The sequence below is a fragment of the Dipodomys merriami genome, unplaced genomic scaffold (genome assembly GCF_024711535.1).
Source record: "Dipodomys merriami isolate MVZ:Mamm:240054 unplaced genomic scaffold, mDipMer1.0.p SCAF_22, whole genome shotgun sequence".
Lineage (NCBI taxonomy): Eukaryota > Metazoa > Chordata > Mammalia > Rodentia > Heteromyidae > Dipodomys > Dipodomys merriami.
In genome coordinates, this window is record NW_027203604.1 from 14,536,413 (window position 1) to 14,555,000 (window position 18,588).

An 18,588-nucleotide genomic window follows, 5' to 3' on the forward strand; every position below is an offset into this window, starting at 1 on the left:
TTTATATACATGTCTTTTGCCGGTATATAAGTATCTAGCTAGCTAGCTGGTAATCTAGCTCACTATTCCAGATTATCTGTAGAGAAGAAAGATTCCCAGGAGTGAGGGAAGAAAGTCTGAGGAGTGGAAGTTGTCTGGACTAAGGGCCCCAGGGAGGGGAAGGGCAGGGAGGAGACTAGGGAGGGAGGAGACTAGGGAGGGAGGAGACTAGGGAGGGAGGAGACTAGGGAGGGAGGAGACTAGGGAGGGTCCCAGAGGGTGGAGACCACCAGCATTTTGCTGAAATACGGACTGGGTAGGCTGTGTGGGCATTGAGCTGTGGAGCTGAGGCACAACTGACCTGGCTGCTACAGCAGACACGGCCAAGGCAGCCATGGCAGAGCAGCTGAGAGCCCATCGCAAGAGCCGCACGAGGTTCACACAGCACCAGCTCCATGAGCTGAGAGTCACCTTCAAAGACACCCAGCACCCCAAGTGGGACAAGGTGCAGGAGCTGGCCTCCAGGCTGCAGCTGGACCAGGTCGTGGTGAAGGTTTGGTTTAAAAACCAGAAGGCCAAGCTGAAGAAACAGCAGCAGGCCGGGAAGCGGCCTGTGTGCCCGTCAGCTTCATGTCGCCAGGCTGCTCATGGGGCGCAGGTGCCCGGGGCCGCCCTCCTCAGCCCTCAGCAGCCTTTCAGAGGCGACACCCACCAAGGGCCAGAGGAGCCCCAGGAATTTGCAGCGCCTACCAGCCCTGGACTCAGTTTCCCGTTGACTGCTCAGCCCCTGGAAACTTTGGAGGTATCCTGGACAGCACCCCTTCCCTACAGCACAGAAGAGCTTGCCCGGGTCTATGGAGTGTCTGGGGACGAAGATCCCTCCAGCCTGGACATATATCTTCTCGGGGAACCTGCACTGCCAGGCCAGCACAGCCCTGAACCCCAGGACAACATCTCCATGCTTCAGCCATGAGCTCACTCCACTCTCTGCCCAAGATATACATCAACTTACCCCTGAGCTCCCCTCCTCTCAAATAATAAAGAAGAAATAACTACCTTGCTGAGCAATGGAGCCTCACACTGGTCATCTTAGCTACTCAGGAGGCTGATACCTGGAGGACTCAGGTTGCAAGTCAGCCTGAACAGGAAAGTCCATGGGACTCTTGTCTCCAATCAACTAGCCCAAAGACACAAATAGACCTGTGGCTCAAGTGCTAAAGTGTCTGCCAAGCAAGCAAAGGCCCAGAGTTCAAACCCCAGCATTCAGCAAAGGAAGAAATGGGGCTGGGCATGTGACCTTGTGGTGAATTTCTTGCCTAGCATGCTTCAAGTCCTGAGTTCCACTCCTCATTACCACACAAACAAAACAAGCCAGAAGTGGCGTTGTGTCTCAAGTGGTACATGGCTAGCCTTGTGCAAATGAAGTTCAGACACAGTGCCTAAGCTCTGAGTTCAAACCCAAGTACTAGACCAAAAAAAAATAAATGAACAAAAACCACCAAAAATAATCCTCCCACCCCTCACAAAAAAATTATCAAAGAAGAAGAAGAGGAGGAGGGGAAGGCGAAGGAGAAGGAGGGGAAGGCGAAGGAGAAGGAGGAGGAGAAAAAGTAGGAGGAGGAGGAGTTGGAGGAGGAGGAGAAAGAGGAGGAGGAGGAGGAGGGGAAAGAGGAGGAGGAGGAGGAGGAGGAGCAAGAGGAGGAAAAAGAGGAGGAGGAGGAGAAATGTAGAAGGAGGAAGGGAGAATTTATCTGAGGAGAGCAATCTCTTGAATACATTCAAATCTCAATTATACTGGGCCACACTTGGCTATCTAACACCAAATTAGTACTTTAAGCCCTCATAAAGGGACAGAGGACTGGCCACCAAGGGCCCTCAGAGGGACTGTCTGTCCTGTATACCAGAGAAAGCAAGATAGCTAGATAGGAGCCCATGGCTCAGGCCGGTAATACTAGCTTCTTGGAAGGCTAAGATCAGAAGATGGTAGCTCAAAGCCAGCCAGAAAAGCAAAGTGTGTGAGACGCTCATTGCCAAGGAAGGACCAAAAAGCCAGAAGTGGAGTGCTAGCTCAAGTGATAAAGCACTGATATGGAGCGGAAAAGCTCACTGTCATTGCCCAGGCACTGAGTTCAAACCTAGGGATTAAGAAAAAAACAAAGAAAATATAAGCATCTCTGTGTGTGTGTGTGTATCCAAAAATTGTTCTAAGAAGTAATATATACTGTGTTTGATTAAAGAAAGGCTAAGGGAAACACTAATGTACTTATTGCCTTCATTCTGTAAGTGTTACCCCTTGTTCATCACCTTTTCAATAAACAAATAAACAACCAAGAAAGAATGAGGAATGGAAGTTCTCTGGAGGAATAGCAGGAAAGTAGGAGAAGGGTGATTCTGGGATTAGGGAGGGTCCCAGGCCTTGAGTTCAAGCCTCTGGACCAGCACAAAAACCATACAAACAATGGATATATGTACATAAATATATATGCATATAAATATATATACATGTCTTCGCCGGTATATAAGTATCAAGCTAGCTAGCTGGTAATCTAGCTCACTATTCCCGATTTTCTGTAGAGAGGAAAGATTCCCAGGAGTGAGGGAAGAAAGTCTGAGGAGTGGAAGTTGTCTGGAGGAGGGGCCTCAGGGAGGGGAAGGGCAGGGAGGAGACTAGGGAGGGAGGAGACTAGGGAGGGTCCCAGAGGGTGGAGACCACCAGCATTATGCTTAAATACGGACTGGGTAGGCTGTGTGGGCATTGAGCTGTGGAGCTGAGGCACAACTCACCTGGCTGCTACAGCAGACACGGCCAAGGCAGCCATGGCAGAGCAGCTGAGAGCCCATCGCAAGAGCCGCACGAGGTTCACACAGCACCAGCTCCATGAGCTGAGATCCGCCTTCAAAGACACCCAGCACCCCAAGTGGGACGAGGTGCAGGAGCTGGCCTCCAGGCTGCAGCTGGACCAGGTCGTGGTGAAGGTTTGGTTTAAAAACCAGAAGGCCAAGCTGAAGAAACAGCAGCAGGCCGGGAAGCCGCCTGTGTGCCCGTCAGCCTCATGTCGCCAGGCCGCTCATGGGGCGCAGGTGCCCGGGGCCGCCCTCCTCAGCTCTCAGCAGCCTTTCAGAGGCGACACCCACCAAGGGCCAGAGGAGCCCCAGGAATTTGCAGCGCCTACCAGCCCTGGACTCAGTTTCCCGTTGGCTGCTCAGCCCCTGGAAACTTTGGAGGTATCCTGGACAGCGCCCCTTCCCTACAGCACAGAAGAGCTTGCCCTGGTCTATGACGTGTCTGGGGATGAAGACCCCTCCAGCCTGGACAAGTATCTTCTTGGGGAACCTGCACTGCCAGGCCAGCACAGCCCCGAACCCCAGGACAACATCTCCATGCTTCAGCCATGAGCTCACTCCAGTCTCTGCCCAAGATACACATCGATTTACCCCTGAGCTCCCCTCCTCTCAAAGACTACAGAAGAAATGACTCTACCTAGATCCTTGCTGAGCAATGGAGCCTCACACTGGTCATCCTAGCTACTCAGGAGGCTGATACCTAGAGGACTCAGGTTGCAAGTCAGCCTGCACAGGAAAGTCCATGGGACTCTTGTCTCCAATCAACTAGCCCAAAGACACATATAGACCTGTGGCTCAAGTGCTAAAGTGCCTGCCAAGCAAGCAAAGGCCCAGAGTTCAAACCCCAGCATTCAGCAAAGGAAGAAATGGGGCTGGGCATGTGACCTTGTGGTGAATTGCTTGCCTAGCATGCTTGAAGTCCTGAGTTCAACTCCTCATTAACACACAAACAAAACAGGCCGGAAGTGGCGCTGTGTCTCAAGTGGTACATGGCTAGCCTTGTGCAAATGAAGTTCAGACACAGTGCCTAAGCTCTGAGTTCAAACCCAAGTACTAGACCAAAAAATAAATGAATAAAAACCACCAAAAATAATCCTCCCACCCCTCACAAAAAAAAAATCTAAGAAGAAGAAGAAGGAGGAGGGGAAGGCGAATGAGAAGGAGGAAGAGAAAGAGGAGGAGGAGGAGGAGATGGAGGAGGAGGAGAAAGAGGAGGAGGAGGAGGAGGAGGAGGAGGGGAAGGAGGAGGAGGAGGAGAAATGAAGAAGGAGGAAGGGAGAATTTATCTGAGGAGAGCAATCTCTTGAATACATTCAAATCTCATTTATACTTGGCCACACTTGGCTATCTAACACCAAATTAATACTTTAAGCCCTCATAAAGGGACAGAGGACTGGCCACCAAGGGCCCTCAGAGGGACTGTCTGTCCTGTATACCAGAGAAAGCAAGATAGCTAGATAGGAGCCCATGGCTCAGGCCGGTAATACTAGCTGCTTGAAAGGCTAAGATCATAAGATGGTAGTTCAAAGCCAGGGAGAAAGGCAAAGTGTATGAGAATCTTATTGCCACTGAAGGACCAAAACGCCACAAGTGGAATGGTAGTTTAATGATAAAGCACTAATATTGACCAAAAAAGCTCCCACTTCATTGCCCAGGCACTGAGATCAAACAGAGGATTAAGAAAAAAAACAAAGAAAATGTAAACCTGTGTGAGTGAGTATCCCAAAATTTCTCTATGAAGTAAGACATGCTGTCTGTGATTAAAGAAAGGCTGAGGGAAATAATCATGTACTTATTGTCTTCATTCTGTAAGTGTAACCCCTTGTTCATCACCTTTTCAATAAACAAAGAAACAACCAAGAAAGACTGAGGAGTGGAAGTTCTCTTGAGGAATAGCAGGAAGGAGGGAGAAGGGTGATTCTGGGATTAGGGAGGGTCCCAGGCCTTGAGTTCAAGCCTCTGCCCCAGCACAAAACCATACAAACTATATATATATATATTGTTTCTGGGGACGAAGACCCCTCCTGCCTGGACAAGTATCTACTCGGGGAACCTGCACTGCCAGGCCCGCACAGCCCCTAACCCCAGTACAACATCTCCATGCCTCAGCCCTGAGCTCACTCCACTCTCACCCCAGAATACACATCAACTTACCCCTGACCTACCCTGACCTCAAAGAATACAGAAGAAATGACTCTACCTAGCTGAGCACTGGAGCCTCACACTGGTCATCCTAGCTACTCAGGAGGCTGATACCTGGAGGACTCAGGTTGCAAGTCTGCCTGAGCAGGAAAGTACCCATACTTTTGTCTCCAATCAACTAGCCCAAAGACCCACATAGTGCTGTGGCTCAAGTGCTAACATGCCCTCTAAGAAAGCAAAGGGGAAGTGGCGCTGTAGCTCAAGTGATAGAGCGCTCGCCTTGAGCTAAAGAGCTGAGGGACAACGCCCAGGCCCAGAGTTCAAGCCCCACGACCGACAAAAAAAAAAAAAAAAAAAAAAAAAAGAAAGCAAAGGCCCTGAGTTCCTACCCCAGCATTCAGAAAAGAAAGAAATGGGGCTGGGATTATGGCCTTGTGGAAGAGTGCTCTCCTAGCATGCTTGAAGCCCTGACTTCCACTCCTCATCACCACAAAAACAGAAAAAGCTGGAAGTGGCGCTGTGTCCCAAGTGGTAGAGGACTAGCCTTGGGCAAATGAAGCTCAGACACAGTGCCCAAGCTCTGAGTTCAAGACCTAGGACTAGACCAAAAAAAAAAAAAAAGAATAAAAACCACCAAGAAAATTCCTCCCCCCACCACTCACACACACACACACACACACACACACACACACACACACACACACACACACATACACATTCACACACACACACACACAAATCAAAAGAGAACAACCAAAGAAGCCAAAGAAGGTGAAGAAGAGGAAGAAGACGAAGAACAAATGAACAGGGGTGAAGGGAGACTTTATCTGGAGAGAGCAATCTCTTGCATCAATTCAAATCTCAATTACACTTTACCACACATGGCTATCAAAACATCTAATATGGAGCGATACAGCTCCCCTTCATTGCCCAGGCACTGAATTCAAACCCGGAGATTAAGAAAAAACAAAGGCTGGGAAGGTGGCTCAGTGGTAGAGCACTTGCCTTGCCATGCATAAGGCCCTGGGTTCGATTTCTCAGCACCTTGTAAGATAAAGACAAAGAAAATATACACCTGTGTGTGTATGTATATAAACATATATATATGTATATATGTATATATATATATGAGTGTGTGAGTATATTTATACACACAGACACACACACACACACACACACACACACACACAAATATATCCCAAAATTTCTCTAAGAAGTAAGAAATCCTCTCTTTGATTAAAGGAAGTCTGAGGGAAACACTACTGCACTTATTGCCTTCATTCTGTAAGTGTAACCCCTTTTCATCACCTTTTCAATAAACAAATAAACAACCAAGAAAGACTGAGGAGCGGAAGTTCTCCTGAAGAAAAGCAGGAAGGAGGGAGAAGAATGATTCAGGGATTAGGGAGGGTCCCAGGCCTGGAGTTCAAGCCTCTGGACCAGCACAAAACCATACAAACTATACATATATGTACATAAATATATTTAAATTCATATTTATATACCTGTATTTGCAGGTATGTCTGAATCTAGCTAGATGGCTGGTAATCTAGCTAACTATTCCCGATTTTCTGTAGAGAGGAAAGATTCTCATTAGTGAGGGAAGAAAGTCTGAGGAGTAGAAGTTGTCTGGAGGAGGGGCCTCAGGGAGGGGAAGGGCAGGGAGGAGACTAGGGAGGAGAGGAGACTAGGGAGGGTCCCAGAGGGTGGAGACCACCAGCATTTTGCGGAAATACGGACTGGGTAGGCTGTGTGGGCATTGAGCTGTGGAGCTGAGGCACAACTCACCTGGCTACTACAGCAGACACGGCCAAGGCAGCCATGGCAGAGCAGCTGAGAGCCCATCGCAAGAGCCGCACGAGGTTCACACAGCACCAGCTCCATGAGCTGAGAGCCGCCTTCAAAGACACCCAGCACCCCAAGTGGGACGAGGTGCAGGAGCTGGCCTCCAGGCTGCAGCTGGACCAGGTCGTGGTGAAGGTTTGGTTTAAAAACCAGAAGGCCAAGCTGAAGAAACAGCAGCAGGCTGGGAAGCCGCCTGTGTGCCGGTCAGCCTCATGTTGCCAGGCCGCTCATGGGGCGCAGGTGCCCGGGGCCGCCCTCCTCAGCCCTCAGCAGCCTTTCAGAGGCGAGCCCCACCAAGGGCCAGAGGAACGCCAGGAATTTGCAGCGCCTACCAGCCCTGGACTCAGTTTCCTGTTGGCTGCACAGCCCCTGGAAACTTTGGAGGTATCCTGGACAGCGCCCCTTCCCTACAGCACAGAAGAGCTCGCCCGGGTCTATGGTGTGTCTGGGGATGAACACCCCTCCAGCCTGGACAAATATATTCTTGGGGAACCAGCAATGCTAGGCCAGCACAGCCCCGAACCCCAGGACAACATCTCCATGCTTCAGCCATGAGCTCACTCCACTTTCTGGATAAGATACACATCGATTTACCCCTGAGCTCCCTTTGTCTCAAAGAATAAAGAAGAAATGACTCTACCTAGCTGAGCACTGGAACCTCACACTGGTCATCCTAGCTACTCAGGAGGCTGATACCTGGAGGACTCAGGTTACAAGTCAGCCTGACCAGGAACGTTCCCAGTAGTCTTGTCTTTAATCAACTACCCCAAAGATGAAAATAGAGCTTTGGCTCAAGTGCTAAAATGCCCGCCAAGCAAGCAAAGGCCCAGAGTTCCAACCCCAGCATTCAGAAAATGTAGAAATGAGGCTTGGCATGTGACCTTGTGGTGGACTGCTTGCCTAGCATGCTTGAAGCACTGAGTTCCACTCCTCATTACTACAAAAACAGAAAAGGCCGGAAGTGGCGCTGTGTCTCAAGTGGTAGACTGCTAGCCTTGTGCAAATGAGGCTCAGACACAGTGCCCAAGCTCTGAGTTCAAGCCCTAGGAATAGACCGAAATCCGAATAAATGAATAAAAACCATCAAAAGTATTCCTCCCACCCTTCACAAAATAAAAAATTGAAAAAGAAGGAGAAGAAGTAGGAGAAGGACGAAAACGAGCAGGAGGAGGAGAAGAAGAAGAAGGAGGAGGAGGAGGAGGATAAATGAAAAAGGAGGAAGGGAGACTTTATCTGAAGAGAGCAATCTCTTGAACAAATTCAAAACTCAATTACACTTGGCCACAAATGGCTAAGAAACTCCAAATTGGCACTTTAAGCCCTCACGAAAGGGACAGAAGATTGGACATCTAGGGTGCTCAGAGGGACTGACTGTTCTGTACACCAGAGAGGGCTAGGCAGCTAAATAGGGCCCAAGGCTCAGGCCTGTAATACTAGCTGCTTGGAAGGCTAAGATCTGAAGATGGCAGTTCAAATCCAGGCGGAAAAGCAAAGACTCTTACTGCCACTGAAGGACCAAAAAACCAGAAGTAGAGTGGTAGCTCAAGTGATAAAGCACTAATATTGACCAAAAAAGGTCCCCTTTCATTGCCCAGGCACCAAGTTCAAACTTTGAAATTAAGAGAAAAAAAAAAAAAAAAAGCGTCTTTGTGTGTGTGTGTGTGTGTGTGTGTGTGTGTGTGTGCGCGTGCCCGCGTGCGCATGTATGTATCCGAAAATTTCTCTAAGAATTAAGAAATGCTGTCTGTGATTAAAGAAAGACTGAGGGAAATACTAATGTATATATTGCCTTCATTCTGTAAGTGTAACCCCTTGTTCATCACCTTTTCAATAAACAAATAAACAACCAAGAAAGACTGAGGAGTGGAAGTTCTCTTGAGGAATAGCAGGAAGGTAGGAGAAGGGTGATTCTGGGATTAGGGAGGGTCCCAGGGGTTGAGTTCCAGCCTCTGGACCAGCACAAAAACCATACAAACAATGGATATATGTACATATATATATGCATATAAACATATACACATGTCTTCTCCAGTATATAAGTATCTAGCTAGCTAGCTGGTAATCTAGCTCACTATTCCCGATTATCTCTAGAGAGGAAAGATTCTCAGGAGTGAGGGAAGAAAGTCTGAGGAGTGGAAGTTGTCTGCAGGAAGGGCCCCAGGGAGGGGAAGGGCAGGGAGGAGACTAGGGAGGGGAGGAGACTAGGGAGGGTCCCAGAGGGTGGAGACCACCAGCATTTTGCGGAAATACTGACTGGGTAGGCTGTGTGGGCATTGAGCTGTGGAGCTGAGGCACAACTCACCAGGCTGCTACAGCAGACACGGCCAAGGCAGCCATGGCAGAGCAGCTGAGAGCCCATCGCAAGAGCCGCACGAGGTTCACACAGCACCAGCTCCATGAGCTGAGAGCCGCCTTCAAAGACACCCAGCACCCCAAGTGGGACGAGGTGCAGGAGCTGGCCTCCAGGCTGCAGCTGGACCAGGTCGTGGTGAAGGTTTGGTTTAAAAACCAGAAGGCCAAGCTGAAGAAAGAGCAGCAGGCCGGGAAGCCGCCTGTGTGCCCGTCAGCCTCATGTCGCCAGGCCGCTCATGGGGCGCAGGTGCCCGGGGCCACCCTCTTCAGCCCTCAGCAGCCTTTCAGAGGCGAGGCCCACCAAGGGCCAGAGGAGCCCCAGGAATTTGCAGCGCCTACCAGCCCTGGACTCAGTTTCCCGTTGGCTGCTCAGCCCCTGGAAACTTTGGAGGTATCCTGGACAGCGCCCCTTCCCTACAGCACAGAAGAGCTCGCCCAGGTCTATGGCGTGTCTGGAGATGAAGACCCCTCCAGCCTGGACAAATATCTTCTCGGGGAACCTACACTGTCAGGCCAGCACATCCCCGAACCCCAGGGCAACATCTCCATGCTTCAGCCATGAGCTCACTCCACTCTCTGCCCAAGATACACATCAATTTACCACTGAGCTCCCCTCCTCTCAAAGAATACAGAAGAAATGACTCTACCTAGCTGAGCACTGGAGCCTCACAGTGGTTTTTCTAGCTACTCAGGAGGCTGATACCTGGAGGACTCAGGTTGCAAGTAAGCCTGCCCAGGAAAATCCATGGGACACTTGTCTCCAACCAACTAGCCCAAAGACACAAATAGAGCTGTGGCTCAAGTGCTAAAGTGCCTGCCAAGCAAGCAAAGGCCCAGTGTTCAATCCCCAGCATTCAGCAAAGGAAGAAATGAGGCTGGGCATGTGACCTTGTGATGGACTGCTTGACAAGCATGCTTGAAGCCCTGAGTTCCACTCCTCATTAACACAAAAACAGAAAAGGCTGGAAGTGGTGCTATTTCTCAAGCAGTAGACTGCTAGCCTTGTGCTAATGAAGCTCAGGCACAGTGCCCAAGCTCTGAGTTCAAGCCCTAGGACTAGACCGAAATATAAATAAATGAATAAAAACCACCAAAAAATTCCTTCCACCCCTCAGACCAAAAAAAATCAAAAATTAAAGAAGAAGAAGAAGAACAAGAACAAGAAGAAACCAAAGAAGGAGACGAATCTGAAGAAGAATCCAATGAAGAACAATCCAAAGAAGAGACAGAAGAAGAAGAATCCAAAGAAGAAGAGGAAGAAAAAGAAGAAGAGGAAGAAGAAGAAGAAGAAGAAGAAGAAGAAGAAGAAGAAGAAGAAGAAGAAGAAGAAGAAGAAGAAGAAGAAGAAGAAGAAGAAGAAGAAGAAGAAGAAGAGGAGGAGGAGGAGGAGGAGGAGGCAGAGGAGGAGGAGGTAGTGGAAGAGGAGGAGGAGGAGGTGGTGGAAGAGGAGGAGGAGGAGGAGGAAGAGGAGAAATGAAGAAGGAAGAGGGGAGACTTTATCTGAAGAGAACAATCTCTTGAATACATTCAAATCTCGATTATATCTGGCCGCACATGGCTATCAAACACCAAATTGGCACTTTAAGCCCTCATAAAAGGGACAGAGGACTGGCCACCAAGGGCCCTCTGAGGGACTGACTGTCCTGTACACCACAAAAGGCTAGGCAGTAGGATAGGAGCCCATGGCTCAGCCCTGTAATACTAGCTGCTTGCAAGGCTAAGATCAGAAGATGGCAGTTCAAAGCCAGGCAGAAAAGCAAAGTGTGTGAGACTCTTATTGCCACTGAAGGACCAAAAAGTCAGAAATGGAGCAGTAGCTCAAATGATAAAGCACTAATATTGAGTGAAAAATCTCACCTTTGTTGTCCAGGCCCTGAGTTCACACCTCAATACTAGGAAAAAAACGAACTATACATATATATACATATATTATATATTCACAAACACACACGCACATGCATATATATTTATATATATATGTATTTATACATATATATATGTATAAATATATATATATATATATCCCCAAATTTCTCTAGGAAGTTAGAAATCTCTGTGTTTAAAGAGAGGCTGAGCGACAAACTAATGTACTTATTTCCTTCACTCTGTAAGTGTAATCCCCTGTTCATCAACTGTTCAATAAACAAACCATCAACCAAAAAATGTGAGGAGTTTAAGTTCTCAAGAGGAATATCAGGAGGAAGGGAGAAGTGTGCTTCTCGGATTAGGGAGGGTCCCAGGCTGGAGTTCTATCCTTTAGTCCAGCACATAAACATGAAAACATTATAGATACATGCACATAAACATATCTTTACTGATATATATGTATGTAGCTAGCTGCTTAGCTACCTAGCTGGATATCTAGCTAGTAATCTAGCTCTCTATTCCCAATTTTCTTTTCCTTGTTTTTTTTGGTTGGTCATGGGGCTTGAACTCTGGGATTGGGCTTTGTCCCTGCGCTCTTCAGCTGAAGGTGAGTGCTCTACTGCTTCAGCCACAGCGCCACTTCCGGTTTTCTAGTGGTTTATTGGAGATAAGAGTCTCTCGGACTTTTCTGCCAGGGCTGGCTTTGAACCAAGATCCTCAGATCTCAGCCTTCTGAGTAACTAGGATTACAGGAATGAGCCACCAGTGCCCAGCTCCCAATTTTCTTTAGAGATTAAAATTTCCAGGAGTGAGGAAAGGAAGTCTGAGGAGTGGAAGTTGTTGGGAGGAATACCACCAGGAAGTGAATTATGGGGAGGAGACTAGGGAGGGTCCCAGAGGGTGGAGACCACCAGCATTTTGCTGAAATACTGACTGGGTAGGCTGTGTGGGCATTGAGCTGTGGAGCTCAGGCACAACTCACCTGGCTGCTACAGCAGACACGGCCAAGGCAGCCATGGCAGACTAGTTGGGAACCCATCCCTGGAGTCACACAAGGTTCATTTAGCTCCAGCCATCCGGGGATGAAGACCCCTCCAGCCTTGACAAGTATCTTCTTGGGGAACCTGCACTTCAAAGCCCGCATAGCCCTGACCGGAGGGCAGATATTTCCATGCTCCATCCCTGTGCTAGCTCAACTTGCTGCAATATCCACATAAACATATCCCTGCCACTCCTCAAAAACAACAACTATGGGGCTGGGAAGGTGGCTCAGTGGTAGAGCGCTTGCCTTGCATGCATGAGGCCCTGGGTTCGATTCCTCAGCACCACATAAGCAAAAAGAAAAAAGCCGGAAGTGGCACTGTGGCTCAAGTGGTAGAGCACTAGCCTTGAGCTGAAGAGCTGAGGGACAGCGCCCAGGCCCAGAGTTCAGGCCCCAGGACCAGACCAAACAACAACAACAACAACAACAAGTATGCCACAAAAAAGAAAATAAAACAAAAATAAGTTCCCCTGGCTCAGATCTCTCATCTTACTTCCTGGGAGGCTACGATCAGAAGATGGCAATTCAAATTCAGCCCTTCAGAAATGTGGGCAAGACTCTTATTTCCAATTAATGAGTGAAAAGCCAGATGTGAAGCTGTGGTTCAAGTGGTAGAGCATGAGTTTTTAGCAAAAAGCTCAGGGCTGATGCCCAGAATGAGTTCAAGCCTCTGGACCAGCACAAATACAAACTCTCTTTGTGTGTGTGTGTGTGTGTGTGTGTGTGTGTGATGTGAGAAGATGGCAGTTCATATTTAGCCTAGGCAGGAAAGTACATAAGACTCTTATCTCCAATTAGTTATCTTCCCAAAGTCAGAAGTGGAGTTATGGTTGAAGTGACAGCTCATGCTTGTAATCCTAGCTACTCAATTCAGGAGGCTGAAATCTGAGGATCACAGCTGAAAGCCAGCCTGGACAGGAAAACCTGTGAGAATCTTATCTCCAATGAACCACCAGAAAATCCAGACGTGTAGAAGACACTAAGTTGGAAATGAACTTTACAATTTGGGGGGGGGGAGGAAGGAGTTGGGGAGTTGGGGAGTTGGGGAGTTGGGGAGGGAAGGAATCCTAGGGGAAAAACAAAGGAGGAGGTAACAATACTCAATAGGAAATGTACTCATTACCTTACTCATGTAACTGTAACCCCTCTGTACACTATTTTTACTATTAAAAATGTATTTAAGGGCTGGGAAGGTAGCTCAGTGGTAGAGTGCTTGCCTTGCATGCATGAGGACCTGGGTTCGATTCCCCAGCACCACATAAGCAAAAAGAGAAAAAAAAGCCAGGAGTGGAGCTGTGGCTCAAGTGGTAGAGCGCTAGCCTTGAGCTGAAGAGCTGAGGGACAGCGCCCAGGCCCAGAGTTCAGGCCCCACGACCGGACCCAAAAAAAAAAAAAAATGTATTTAAAAAAAACCCAGAAGTAGGGCTGGGAAGGTGGCTCAGTGGTAGAGCGCTTGCCTTGCATGCCTGAGGCCCTGGGTTCAATTCCTCAGCACCACATAAGCAAAAAGAAAAAAGCCGGAAGTGGCGCTGTGGCTCAAGTGGTAGAGCACTAGCCTTGAGCTAAAGAGCTGAGGGACAGTGCCCAGGCCCAGAGTTCAGGCCCCACAACTGGACCAAAAAAAAAAAAAAAAAAACAAAAACCAGAAGTGATGTTGTGGCTCAAAGTGTAGATACTAGCACTACCCTGGAGCTGAAGACCTGATGTTTGAAACAGCTGGCCTGCACCGAGGACAAATGGAGTCATAGCTGGCCTCCCTGTTCAGTCCTCCCTGGTGGATCTTGGTGATTGTGCTGGACACTAATATGGACCATCCACAGGAGAGTGACTTCATCCTCAGCCCCCTGCCCTCATTTCCAGATTATTAAATCTTTTTCCTTTTCTTTTCTTTTTTTTTTTTTTTTTTTGTAAAATTATTCTTGCCTAATCCATGGAGACAGAACGTGGATTAGTTGTTGCCAGGGACTGGGGGAGGGGTCAGGGATGGAAAGTGACTGCTAATGGGTGCCAAGCTTCTTTGAGTGGTAAAGGAATGTTCTGGAACTGTATGGTCATTATGGCTACACGGTTCTGGGTATATGCTCCCAAAACATCAAACTGTACACCGGAAGAAGAGATGAAATTGTGCCAGTGGCTCTACTCAAGGGGCTGAGATCCTAGGATTGCAGTTCAAAGCCGGCTGGAGCAGCAAAGTTCGTGAGACTCTGATCTCCAATGAACCACCAGAAAACCAGAAGTTGAGCTACAGCTCAAAGTGGTAGAGGCCAGCCTTGAACAAAAAAAGCTCAGTTCAGCACTCAGGCCCTGAGGTCAAGCCCCAAAACTGACCACAAACAAAAACAAACAAACAAAAGAGGTGAATTTGATCAGATCAGAACTAACCCATTGTTACTCCAGTTTTTTTAATTAAAATTTTATTTAATTTTTATTGTGAAAAAACCGTACAGAGGGGTTACAATTACATGAGCAAGATGATGAGTACATTTCTTATCTGTTACTCCAGTTTATTTCCATCTCTGAGATGAGGTTTCTCAGGCTGCAGGTGACAGCTCACAGTTAGGGCCATTCATTCAGAGTCTAGAGGTGTGGCTCAACTGGTAGAGCATCTGCCTAGAAAGCCCAAGGCCCAGGGCTCAAATCCCAGTACTGTTCAGAACATAAAAAGAAGCCAGGTGCTGGCAGCTCATGCCTACAATCCTAGTTACTCAGGAGGCTGAGAGCTGAGGATCGCAGCTGGAAGCTAGCCAAGGCAGAAAAGTCTCTGTGAAACTTTTATCTCCAATTAACCACTAAAGAACTGGAAGCGGAGCTTTGGCTATAAATGGTAGAGCACTAGCCTCGAGAAAAGAGCTCAGGGACAGTGCCCAGCCCTTGAGTTCATATCTCTAATCCTAACTACACAAGAAGCATAATTAAGAGGATCACTGTCTGAGGCCATCCAGACTTTACAAAAGGGCTGGAGGTGTGGCTCAAGCAGTGGAGCAGCTGCTTAGCAAATGTAAGGCCCTGAGTTCAAACTTGAGTATGACTGGAAAAGATGCTAGGCTAAGTCTTGAAAGTGGAGCCCCTTTACCAAGTCTGGACTGGAAATATTCCCAGTTTGCCAGGTAGTGGACCCTAGACTTCTGTCACCTAAGGCCACTCTAGTTATTAGCCTGAACCTGGGGCTGCACCATTCTGCATTTATTTGATTTGTGTGGGGTTTTTTGGGTACGAGTCCTGGGGCTTGAATTCAGGGCTTAGGCACTGTCCCTGACCTTTTGCTCAAGGCTAGTGCTCTACCACTTGAGCCACAGTGCCACTTCCAGCTTTTTGCTGGTTAACTGGAAATAAGAGTCCCACAAACTTTCCTGCCTAGACTGGCTTTAAACCTTGACCCTCAGATCTCAGCCTGCAGAGTAGATGGGGTTACAGAGGTGAGCCACTTCACTCACCAGGCCATTACTGCCTTTGTTGCTTCTTGCTGGGGCCTAGAAGCCACCTAAGAGGAAGATGGCTCTCTGGAAGAGGGTATGAAGTGCTGTCCGACTTGCCCCGGCCACACAGGTGAGAACAGGGAAAGACCCTGGGAGGGCACTCCCATGGCTGAAAGACACCAGCACACACACACACACACACACACACACACACACACACACACACACACACACACACACACACACACACACACAGTGGAGACAGCAGCAGAGGGCCCCCTTCTCCTACCCTGCCCTAGGTCAGAGTCCCACACAGCCAGCCCAATCCCAGTCTCCTGACTGCTAGGCAGGAAAGTGCTGGGGCTGTTTGGGGGGGTAACGTGCTGACCAGGGACCCCAATCTTTGGGAGGGGTCCACTGGGGCCCCATACCCGGTGGCGCCAGGCCCGGGGTATGCTGGGGTTTTCTTAGCAAGTGCACCCTCGCTGGTGGTGAGCAAGCCTTGGCTGTCACAGGTTTCTGGTCTTTGCTTATGGGGCCCGGACGCGGGGCTGCCTCTCTCCTCTCTGGCCTGTTGGCCACAGCCGGCTCTCGGCTGGCCGTGCCACATCCAGGGAGGGACAAAGGGGAGCCAGGCGATTAGCTCTCCGCCTGCAGCTGCTGCCCGGGCCCTGCCAAGGCCTGTGCTGTGTGGATGCGAAGGCCGCACCCATCCACATCCAGTGGGCCGGGCCGGGCCCGCCCCATCGGGGCAGCGCTCACAGACAATGCAGGGGCACACTCAAGCCCCTGTCGGACCCCAGCCTTTTGTTGCTGGAGCCTCCTCGTGCCGATGGGTTAATGGGGCAGAAGAGATCGGAGAAGGGCGACAGAAGTGGGCTTTTTAAAGAGGGTGTCAGCGCAGGGCAGCCAAGACAAAGGCCAAAACACACACGGGCGGAGAGGGACAGATGGGGCCGGAGAGAGAAAACAATTAGGCAGGGAGTGCAGGGGCGGGGCGCGGCTTCATCATTTTCTAGTTAAGTGGGGGGTGGGGGTGGAGTCAGGACCGAGAGGAAGAAGGCTTCTTCGGGGCCTGGTGGGTGGGTGGATGAGTAGATGAATGGATAGGTGTATGGGAGAGTGGGTGGATGGATGTTTATAGTTGGGCGGGTACGTGGGTGGTTAGTGGGTATGTGGATGGGTGGATGGGCTGATAGATGGATAGATGTGTGGATGGATGGATGAGTGGGTGGTAGATGGCTAGAGGAATGAGTGGATTGGTGGATGGGTGGGTGGGTAAATGGAGGGCTAGATGGATGGATAGGTGAATGGATGGATGGATGGATGCATATATGGGTGAATTTCCCCCCAACACACACACACACACACACACACACACACACACACACACACACACACACACACACACACACACACAGACACGGAGCAGAAGACCTGAATACTTATCAGCTCAGAGAGGGATCCCAAATTTCCCTGCTGGGTAGCCCTGGAAGATTGCCCCCAGTTACCCAGGCAGTGCAGCTCTGGCAGAGCCCAGCACCTGCTACCACCACCTGTCAGGGCCGCCTACCTTTGAATCACCCCTGGCCTGTGGCTATGTGAACGCTCACCGAGCCAAGGGTAGCTTTGCAGGTCTGCAGAGCGCGGTCCCCGCCAGGGGGCGCTGTGCCCCTCCCAGGCCGCCGGGGGCTGTGAGCTGAAAACCAATGCTGTTTAATTAACGTGCAAATTGAGTAGATTAAATGACTCTAAATAATTAGCCACAGATCCTATAAACAGGATAACATATTTAATTAAGCAGCGATATAGATTTTTTTGGGAAACTGTTAATGTATTTTTAGAATGGTTGCTTAGATCTTTTTACTTTTAGCCCCTCACTTCAAACACCTAACGGCAGCCCTGGGTCCGTGGATAAATATCTGGAAACAAGATTAAACCTGTTAATGTCAACTAATAGAAAGGATAGTTTAACAGAAATTTGCAATATCGGCAGTGCCGGACCATGCTCAGAGCCCGGCAAGCCGGAGCTGGAGCCGAGTCTCTTAGCTTTATTCTGAGCAGTAAATCTGGGCACTGGTGTGAGTTTGGCCTTTGGCAGAGGGGTAAAAGTAATAAGGGTTGGGGAGGGGGAGAAGCAAGAAGGTAAGTGAAAAATACAATCCAATTTCATTATATCAATCACATTTAATTGGCAATTTGTAGGAGCAATGACCGGGCAGGCTTTAGGTAAAACTATTAGGGCGACAGGCGGGTATGCTACTAAAATTCTTGGTTAGTTAATTAGTGTCTGAACTGCAGAGAAAGGATCCTCAGATTTACTTTCTACAAAGAGAGAGCAGCCCAGACAATTCATTAGGCAGGCGGCTTGTAAATTAGAGCTAAGTTAACCTGATTTCCCTTAATTAAAACATCTTTTCTCGTTTACGATGTGGATATAAGTAGATCTCCAGGGTTTTGAATTTTCTGCTACAGCAGATGGTCAGCTAGAAGCAGATAATAGTTAACGCTTTCCCTCTACCAGATCTGAACAACGTGAGCCGCTGGCCCGTCGGAGGATTAAAAAAAAGAGAGAGAGAGAAATAACAAAGAGCCGTTAACCCTTTCGAGTCTTCCTGGCTGCGAGGCTCCAGGGAGGTGCCTCCTCCCAGCCTGAGGGGAAACCACAGAGCGAAGTGGCCAGGACACAGGGACATTGGGCCTCAGATGTGGAGGGCCTGGCAGCTGGGATGTCAGGGGAAAGTGGCCGTGGATGTCTTTCCGGGAAGGGACTGCTGTGCTGTCCTGTGCTGTCCCTCTTCTGTAGATGGGGCTTCGCAGTACCTGACCGATCGATCGATGCCTGGCACTCCGGCCGTCTGCCCTCCATAGCTATCCAGGCCGCTCTTTCCAGCCTCCAGCTCACTCTGATACTCAAGCTTTCCTGGGCCCAGCGGATCTACAGTCCATCTTAGGTCTCTCTGGCTGGCACAGAGTGGCTGGACTTCAGGGCAGTCCCCTGGGGCTGCAGAAGAGTGTGGATGGGTCCTTGGCCAGCCGTCTACTAAATGGCCTGAGTTGCTTTGCTGAGGAAGAAGTGGAGGCCCAAGGCCTTTGGAGTCC

At 49.2% G+C, this 18,588-nt stretch overlaps 4 protein-coding genes across 4 annotated transcripts; all 4 read left to right on the forward strand.

Moving 5' to 3' along the window:
* The first annotated feature begins 373 nt into the window (after window positions 1–373).
* On the forward strand, window positions 374–952 carry LOC138834934 (paired-like homeodomain transcription factor LEUTX). The gene has a single exon (XM_070033729.1). It carries the CDS (start codon window positions 374–376, stop codon window positions 950–952), a length of 579 nt encoding a protein of 192 aa, XP_069889830.1.
* Window positions 953–2,796: 1,844 nt separating this feature from the next.
* LOC138834935 (paired-like homeodomain transcription factor LEUTX) lies at window positions 2,797–3,375 on the forward strand. Its single transcript, XM_070033730.1, has one exon. It carries the CDS (start codon window positions 2,797–2,799, stop codon window positions 3,373–3,375), a length of 579 nt encoding a protein of 192 aa, XP_069889831.1.
* A 3,411-nt stretch (window positions 3,376–6,786) lies between these two features.
* On the forward strand, window positions 6,787–7,365 carry LOC138834936 (paired-like homeodomain transcription factor LEUTX). Its single transcript, XM_070033731.1, has one exon. The coding sequence runs from the start codon at window positions 6,787–6,789 to the stop codon at window positions 7,363–7,365; it is 579 nt and encodes a 192-aa protein (XP_069889832.1).
* Window positions 7,366–9,145: 1,780 nt separating this feature from the next.
* Window positions 9,146–9,724, forward strand: LOC138834937 (paired-like homeodomain transcription factor LEUTX). Its single transcript, XM_070033732.1, has one exon. The coding sequence runs from the start codon at window positions 9,146–9,148 to the stop codon at window positions 9,722–9,724; it is 579 nt and encodes a 192-aa protein (XP_069889833.1).
* Window positions 9,725–18,588: the final 8,864 nt, after the last annotated feature.